This window comes from Lutjanus erythropterus, chromosome 8 (genome assembly GCF_056507025.1).
Source record: "Lutjanus erythropterus isolate fLutEry1 chromosome 8, fLutEry1.hap2, whole genome shotgun sequence".
Taxonomy (NCBI): domain Eukaryota; kingdom Metazoa; phylum Chordata; class Actinopteri; order Lutjaniformes; family Lutjanidae; genus Lutjanus; species Lutjanus erythropterus.
The window spans coordinates 14,587,055-14,596,129 of record NC_139324.1 but is presented as its reverse complement, the minus strand read 5'-3'; the positions used below and the strand labels follow the sequence as shown (position 1 = coordinate 14,596,129).

The following is a 9,075-nucleotide window of genomic DNA, read 5'->3' as shown; positions in this document are numbered from 1 at the left end:
GTGGCAGTATTGATTTGGAACATGGAATGATAGACACATACCACAGTCATATTTTAGTGCATTCATGTAGTGTCGGAATAATGGGAGAAATGATTACTCGACTCAAGTCGGAATAACTACTCAGAAAGTCGGAAAAAAAATGTTTAAGGAATTGCCGAGTTGTTGTATGTTGACGTCAAATATGCAGAAATTTAGTGGGCGAGGGTAAATGTTTGGTTGATAACTTTTTATGAATCCAGGTATTGCATATATATTTTTTATCACACGTAATATCGTAGTAAACTGTAATCGTTAGAGTGACCTGGGTTATTTTTGAAATGTTGTTTATCAGCATAAACTCTGTTAACAAGTGATATAGAATAGGGGGCTATTCTACGTTAAAGTACTGTACATGAACACACCGAAGTCGGAATAACGACTTGCCATCTTGTTAACTGGGGCCATACGAGGAACACGTGAATGCATCATAGTAACAGACCAGAGAAAGATACTGTACCTGCCAAAGCGATGGAAACTGGTGTTGGTTGTAATCTTTAATATATGGGCTGCAATCTGAAAAAACAGAGCCTTAAACAATTTTGAAAGCCAAGGACAAGTATATATTATTCAATTAATTTAACTCGTATCTGGTTGCGACAGCCGCTTCGTAGCCAGGTTACATGCGCAGAGGCAGTTGAGCTAACAGCTAACATTAGCTGCTGTTGCCGGGCTGGTCGGGGGACCGACGCTGTTACAGTGGTCCACTCCACACATGAGCTAGCGTTAGCAACAGGAGCTAGAGAGCAGCATCTCTGAACGTTGAACGTTGGCCACAGTAAAAGTACAACTATCTACACGGTAAGTTCATCGACACACAGTCTATCTATCAACTAGATAAGTTTTGTGAAGTTTTGTTCAGTGTTTGCTTTTGTAGTGATTCATGTCGTAGCTGATTTAGTACGTGGAAAGCTAACAGAAGCTACATTTGGCTAACGGTTACATTGAAGTAAACATGATAGAAATAAGCGTAAAGTGTCAAAATGACGGTTTATATAATTTAGGCAGTGATTTGTCTGTGTAAATTTAGCTCACTGATTTAACGTTAAGCTACAGTAGGTGCTCTGAGATAGTTTACGTTGTTTGTAAATGAAGTGGCTGTTTAACATTTCCCTTAGCGTTGATTTAGGTAGCCCATGTCATGTTAGGATTGTCAATCAGCGACTAAAGCTAGTTTACAACGCTGTTTACGTCATGTTAGAGTAACAGTTACCCGATCTCAAACTTGCGAAGAGTAGAAAGTTGGTTAACGTTACTTGACGTTAACGTAAACTCGCCAGCAGTGTACGTTAGCTCTAGACGGTGTTAGCTAACGAATTATAATAACATTAGCACGGGAACTCACATATTCATCTCAGCAGGTTTATTGCCAAATTCACATTAATGTGTCGGGTATTCACGCACCCACATCCCTGGTAACATTTCCTTATGGTAACGTTAGTTCTGGAAATCGAGCTAGCTTACATCATTATCACTGTTTTAGCGGTTGTGTTTAGAAGAGAACCCCTGATTTATGAAACTCTCGTGAGACTTAATCGCGTTGTTTTCACTCTGCGCGTTGTACAAACTGCTTATGTTTTGTAATGTGGCAACGCTGTGATAAGTCATGGGTTGAGGTGTAGGGACAAAAACACTTGATTAGGGTTAGAGACAGATCTTGGTTTGGGTTGAAATTACCACTCCCGCGAGATCTTCCACTGGTCCGGGGTTCCTGTCTAGACACGACCCTGTTTAGCTTTGTTGTCTTCTCCGACCTTGCAGGATGCCCTGAGGTTCACTCAATTACGGCTTCAAACGTGCTGTTAGACACCGGGAGGCTCATGGCACTTCGTTAACGTTAGTTGAATTATTGAGCTGAATCACTGTTATCATTTTACTTTGTGTTGGTATATTCATAGTACACGTCGCAAGGTTCAGGATGGCTGACTCCAGATTAGCTCCCTCCCCTTTTACAGTTTGACCATTTCAATCCAACATTACTGTATATTTTGAGGCTGGGTTTGCATCATTTATACTTGGGGAGGGGGTACAATGCAGAATAATACACAAATCACAGTAATCTTGAGCATAAAATGTTGGAGGAACAGTAAATTGTGGGTTTACAGCAACAGTACAGTGACTAATAATGATTTGTTGTTAACAGGTGCAGGCGTCAGTGTGTCCTGCCTGCGTTAAAGAGAGATCCATAATGTTGAACCCGACCAATGGAGACCCGAGCCACGTTGTTGTGAATTATGTTGAAGAGTATTTGGACCTGGTGGAATCACTACCTTTTGATTTGCAGAGGAGTGTATCCCTCATGAAGGAAATTGATGCCAAGTATCAAGGTAAAAAAAAAAAAAGCTGTCAAAGACAGTGTTGACATTGATGACAGATCTCTTTTACTAAAGAAGTTATAAAGCAACACTATAACATACAGAACATTAAATGATTGCAAAGGAATTCTAGAGAGTGTGTACAGTGGTTAATAGCAGGGCCTAAACATAGTTTAGAAAAGTATGAAATTTTATTTGAGTAATTTCCAGGTCTGGAAAAATATGTGTTCGATCATTTCCCCTATCCTAAAATAGAAAATGAACAACAACAACAAAATTGAATTAATCATGAAAGCAGAGTATTTTTAATGGTGTTAGCCATTGCTGTAAAAAAAAACAATCTTTGCTTGATTTTAAAATGCAATTACATAATTAACATATTGCTATTTGTACACAGTTGTCTGAAAAATGGTTTTGGACTTCTGGTTGGACAAAAGAAACAATTTCAAGACTTTGCTTTGGGCTTGTGGAGATTGTGATAAGCATTTTTCCCAAATTTTGACATTTAATAGACTAAACAATTAATCAAGTAACCATGAAAATAATCTGCTGATTAATCAGTAATGAAAATTATAATTTGTTGCAGCCCTAACCAAATTCCCCCAGTGGTCTGAGCCAAAGTCTGGCCAGTACAGCTATGAGCTAACTAGCTAACAGAATCAACATTTAGCAGGAGTTTACTTTACTGTCCAACAGAAAACTCTGTACGTCACAAAGATTGGAGGCAGAGAAGAAAAAAGACACCAGAGGGAAAAGCTGAGAACATTTTCTCAATAAATTGTGATCCAAATTTTAAAAAGAATTAGTGCGTAGTTGGTGGTCCATGACTTGCTGTGCCATAAAATGTTACGCACTTGTCGTAGCTCAGATACCAAAGTTATATAGTGCGAGAGCAGCCATGCAGGGCACACACAGGGAATGACAGAGACACCATTCATCTGATTACGAATCAGTGTAGCATCAATGATTGTGAAACTGTTATTCACAAGATACTACAAGGAACTTTCATATTTTGTTGATTTTGGAGACCCCTGTGGACAAAAGCAGCAGTGTTTCCACCATATGACCTTAAAAATGAAATTATCTACATACACTGTGACTTTGGCTGGCTCATTTAATCTAATTTCACAGAGAATCTGATCTGGTGGCAGACAGTAAAAATACAGAAACAGCCCATCCTCTCATGGATGAGCTTGTTAACTTATGTAGGTCATACTGTATAGAGGCATCAGTGTGAAATTTAGGCTGTTTCGTAACCAATTAAAAACTCTTGCTTTTAAATAAATTCAGCAAATATAGAGAGTAAACTTAAATTTATACATGAATATTTTGTCCACAGAAGCATCCAAAGTCCAAATAACTGAACTTCTGTAGCATCTCAATTATTTCCTGTTCTGTTCTGACTAATCCAAATAAATTAGCAGGTACATTCCAAGTGTATAAATTGAATGCTAATTATATAGTACAGTGTACACATGCAGCTATAATGTACAATTACACACTTCGTTGAGGCAGCATGTCTGAACCCACCAGGTCATAACCTCTCTAACTGCTACAGCTTTGCTCCCAGCAGTTTCATTCCCATCCCCCACAGTAGTCAGTTTCACCTCCTGTATTAACCACGTGGCACATTTGATCAACGTATAAGACGTCTTTTGACAGGTGACTAACCTGACAGATTTGTGTTCAGATGTGTGCTGGCTAAGTTGCCTAAACTCAGAAAAACCCATAATGCAGTATAAATAGTTCAACCTTTTGTTCACTCATTATTCACCAAAGCTTCAGAAAACACTTTCAAAGTCAAGAATATTATCAGCTATGACAAGTACTAGTATCTTTCTGTGTAGCTTTGAGAATATGTTGAATTTCAGTGTTCCTGTGCCCACTTGATTATTTTCTTTGATTTCGTCTTTGACAGATGTTCTGAAGGAGCTTGATGATGCTTATGAACGGTATCGGCGGGAATCTGACTCACTTCAGAGGAGAAAGCTTCAGTTATCAATTCAGAGGGCACTAATTCGCAGTCAAGAGCTTGGAGATGAGAAGATCCAGATTGCTGGTCAAATGGTACGTAAAGAACAGCTGCTGGAGCTGCTCATTGGCAAGCTTCCAGGTGTGTGTGTGTGTGTGTGTTTGTAACTGTTGGACTGTAGAGAAGTGATTTCCTGGAACATTTGTGCTCAGAAAATCTATACTGAGTAAATAGGTCTAATAAGCTTGTCTCTGTAAAAGGCCTTTTTGTATCGGAGTGTATCAGGTTTTCCATTTTGCACACGTGAATTTCACTGAAATTGGTACCAGGAAAAGCGTCCCTGAACATTTGCAGGGCCCTGGCAGTGGTGCATAGAGTCCTGAAAATCCATACTGATGGAAAATTACAATTACTCCCATAAAAGTAAAAGTGAAAACTGCTATTTGAGATACCTGCTTAAGTAAAAAGTACCTGGTTAATAATTTACTCAAAGTACAAGTTACTTTTCAGTTTTATATATAATTCATAAAATGACCGTGTGATTATTTGAAAGTGGGCTTTTGTTTTCAGGATAACAAGCTTAGCTTTACACTGACAAACACCTGACAGTTCTGAACAGCTGATCAACTTATAGTGTGGGATACATTGTCACTTGTTATTGACAAATTACAATATTGCGCTCGTCTTGCGCTCTTGCAGTGTTCCTGCAGCCTGCCTGAGCTTCAACCTGAGCTTCCTCGAGTCTTCAACCATAGACTGTATATTAAATAAGATTTCAACCTATTTAATATACAGTCTATGGCTCCAACCTGCTGTTTGGACTGCAGTACTGATTTTGGATGTGCAGTTGTAACATAATGCACCTTTAAAAAAAACACCCACTGTGTCCAACTGTGAACCCACTGAATCTTCTTATTATAGTTGCACACTAGAGGCTTACTAGAAACATAACACCATATTTAACCTCACCCTTGACATTTGTTTGCTCTGTCAGAGTTGAAAGAAGATGGATCTCTGATAGAACAGATTGGGTCTACGCTGGATATTTTAAGTGAAAATGTTCATATAAGGATTGACCTTTTTTTCTAGCTCTTAGAGAAGTGGTTAAACGTTTTAAAGCCGTTGCTAGTTATGTTGCTGCACCTCTCTGGTTATTAGCAGCAACATATTGGATAAACAAGAAGCTTGATTCAGCTTTTTCTTTTCTGTCTGAAAAATAATGTGTGTAAGGAAACAAATTTTTATTCAAGATGTTTCCTGTGGAGATTAACTTCTATTCACAGAAAACAATTTTCAGAACATATGATTTTTCCAAGGAAGGCCATACTATGGCTTATCACTTTCATAATTAAACAAGCTTTAGTCTTAATTCTAGTTTTAACTTTGCAAGCATTAAGCCATCCACATGTACTCACAACCAAGGTTGTTCTTGTAAACTAAAACCATACTTTTATTAAAAAGCAAACTGAAACAATAGTGTACTTGTAAAATGAACTAAAATAAAACAACATGTGTACAGGAAATGTCTTTTCATTTTAACCTGTCACTTTGTCAAATTTGTCAACACAACAAGAATTAGGGGTGTTAATAGAGACTAAGCAGTTTAAACAATAAAAACTGGACTGAAACAAGCAAACCCACTCAGGAAACCAACATAGAACCTGCAATGTCTTCAAAGCGTTTAATTTAAAATGATCAAAACAATTCATTAAAAGTATTGAATCTCGTTTACAAATATTGAATTTCATTTAGAAAGGTCTTCATTAATAAATGTCAGATGTATGATGATGATAAATGATGATGATTTGCCAGTGTGGCACTTAAGTTGGCATTAAATTTCACTCTTACTGGTGTTTAGAAATCGGAAATTTAACTTGCAGAACCCTTGAAACTAAACTGAATTGAGAGCAAAATTTAAAAACAAAAATTAGTGGAAAACACAAAATGAGCCACAGCAGGCAGAGGTTTTCAGTCAAATCTGAATGTTCTTTGTGGTTCTTTATTTTTAGGTGGACTTGGTTGAGAACCGAACACGACAAATAGACTGGCATTCTGAACTTCTCCTCTCATCTCAAGAAGTCCCAGAGAGCCATGTTCCTACAACAACATCCATGACAACCACTGCAGCATCCATGATGTCATCATCATCGTCAGCCACTATCACTCCGGGCAAAACGGGCCACCACGACAAGAAGCGTGACGAGGTTACCCCCGGCTCAGGTGCTGGAGACAAGGCTGGAGGGAAACGCTCAAGACGACAGAAAAATGGAGAAAATCGTGAAAGTTATGGAGGTCTGGACCACGCTGAGGAAGTGGGTCTGGGGGCATCTCGAGAAAAGAGGGCCAAAACATCTTCAAAGAAGAAGAAACGGTCAAAGGGAAAGTCTGAGCGAGAAGTGTCGCCCCCAGACTTGCCCATCGATCCAGATGAGCCCACATACTGTCTGTGCGAGCAGGTGTCCTATGGCGAGATGATCGGCTGTGATAATGACGAATGTCCTATCGAGTGGTTTCATTTCTCATGCGTCGGGCTCCATCATAAGCCAAAAGGCAAGTGGTATTGCCCAAAGTGTCGGGGGGAGAATGAGAAGACCATGGACAAGGCCTTAGAGAGGGCCAAGAAGGAGAGGGCGTACAACAGGTAGCTCGCTCTGTGCGGCCAAATGAACACTACTGCGTACAAAATTTAATTTTATGTCTCATCTTTGTTTCCGTTTACTGTCAACAGTGTTTTAAACACCGTAAGTAACTGACGAGAAGGATCTTGTAAATAGTTATTTTTGTAACTGCTGCATAGCTGAGAAACCAGATGGCTCCCTCCTGATTGGGATCATTTGTAAAGAACGGACTTCATACAACCTGCATGTAACCAGCTGTCCTGCACCTTCATCCCCTGTTTTCATCATACATGCATGCAACACAACCCACTCCATCACATACACCCAACTAACGAATAAAACGTTTCTAAACAAAGACATTTATGATGTTTGACATTATTGCAGGTGAAGAAGCCCAGAATCTGATAAAGGTGATCTGATAATAATGAGACATGATGTATTATCATTTCTGTAAAATGTGACTAAAAACATTGTATACCAAGGAGCATTAAATTAGTCCACAGATCCACATTTAATAAGATTCTGTTCCAGATTCACCATTCTGGTAAGATTTTTGTTTTGGGGGCATTAATTAAAGTTTTGTCTCATATCTGTTGCTGTTTGGGTCATAGTTATGCTTAAACTGAGTTCTAATGTATTTTTGATTATATAATAATTGCTTCAAAAACATCTGGCTACACTCAGTTCAGTTGTAGATAACAGAAGGCTAAACTACAGTGTTTAAACATATTGCAATTGTGGTAGTTTCCTTGATGTGGTGGTGCACCACTGCTGCACGAATGTAGACAAAACACTGCTGGCTGGAATCCATGACCACATAGTCATACATTCAGTCACTGCGTTACTGATGCATGAGATTAAGTGGAAAAAAAAGGATACCCCTTTTTCCTGTGGACTGCCTGGAACCCCGAGGGATCAAACAGCACACAGACGTACACCTTACGGCTGTAACATTTGATCAATTATGAAGTTAAAAAATTAAATGAATCCCCAACTAATATGATGATTAATTGGTTTGTGAAATTTCTTTTTAAAGAAAAAAAAAATCAATTATCTGATTCCAGTTTAAGTGTGAATATTTCCTGATTTCTTTAGTCCTCTATGGCAGTAAACTAAATATCGTTGAGTGGTGGACAAGACTAGACATTTGAGGACATTGTCTCAGGCTTTTGAAGACACTGAACACTGATTAACATAGAGGAATAAAGAAACCAAAAAAATATTTACATTTAGGAAGCTGAAATCAGAGAATTTGGACTTTTTTCCCTGAATAATTACTGAAACTGATTAACTGATTATCAAAATAGTTTGAGATTAATTTAATAGTTGACAACTAATAGATTACTTGTTGCAGTTCTAGCACACCTGCTGATGAACACAGTGGAGTCTTTAGCTATGGAGCCAGATACTTCCCTCAGGATTTGGTTAAGACCACAAACTGAGCTAAAAGACACAAATAGATGATTTAAAATGATCAAATGGCCAGAAGCACGACTGTTTAAATGCTGAATGCTTAAGTGATCAGCTGTCTGCTGACAGGTTCACCATATCAATCTAAAAGGTGGTATGTTAAAAAAAAGTTAATGCAGGTGTAAAGTCATATGTAGTGATTATTATTATGTGACCACTTCATATTTACCAGCTCATTCACTGGGAAATATCTCACTTCTTTCAGGGTCTCAAAGTCAGTCTTTCAGAGTTTTTCTTTTAAAAAAAGATCAAGAGTCTAAGAATACAGTCAGCTGTGTCTCACTTGTCAATATCTCCACCCCTCCGCCTAATCCTGATGTAAGTGGTAGGGGACAGAATCCAAAGTCCTTCTTCTGTGTTCTGATTTTGAAGTTGAGCAAAAGCTAACATGAGGCTCCAGCAGACAAAGTTACACAATACAATTAATGACTTTCCAAATTTGAGTCTGTACTTCAGTGAACAGTGTTTGCTTGCTGAGCCACAGCGGAGAGAGAGGCTGAGGAAATGTCACTTTGGAAGATAGTTGGAAGATAGATTTACTAGCTCAGCCTCTTATTAACTTTTGCTGAACATTAGAAGACACTTTGATACAGAATAAGGACTGGACTTCATCCCTCATCACTTCCCACTGAAACTGCTTTGAGATGGGATTTCTTTGAGGCCA

General features: G+C 38.5%; 1 protein-coding gene across 1 annotated transcript; it reads left to right on the top strand.

Annotated features, from left to right (window-relative positions):
• Positions 1-456: 456 nt before the first annotated feature.
• Positions 457-7,296, top strand: ing1 (inhibitor of growth family, member 1). Its single transcript, XM_084724631.1, has 4 exons — positions 457-837; positions 2,180-2,363; positions 4,270-4,418; positions 6,333-7,296. Exons 2-4 carry the CDS (start codon positions 2,225-2,227, stop codon positions 6,966-6,968), a joined length of 924 nt encoding a protein of 307 aa, XP_084580757.1. The 5' UTR covers positions 457-837; positions 2,180-2,224; the 3' UTR covers positions 6,969-7,296.
• The last annotated feature ends 1,779 nt before the right edge of the window (positions 7,297-9,075 follow it).

Coding starts and splice junctions, on each gene's coding strand:
- ing1 (XM_084724631.1), top strand. CDS start 2,225: ATGTTGAACCCGACCAATGGAGACCCGAGCCACGTTGTTGTGAATTAT. Junction 2,364..4,269: donor AATTGATGCCAAGTATCAAG/GTAAAAAAAAAA, acceptor CGTCTTTGACAG/ATGTTCTGAAGGAGCTTGAT. Junction 4,419..6,332: donor TCCAGATTGCTGGTCAAATG/GTACGTAAAGAA, acceptor CTTTATTTTTAG/GTGGACTTGGTTGAGAACCG.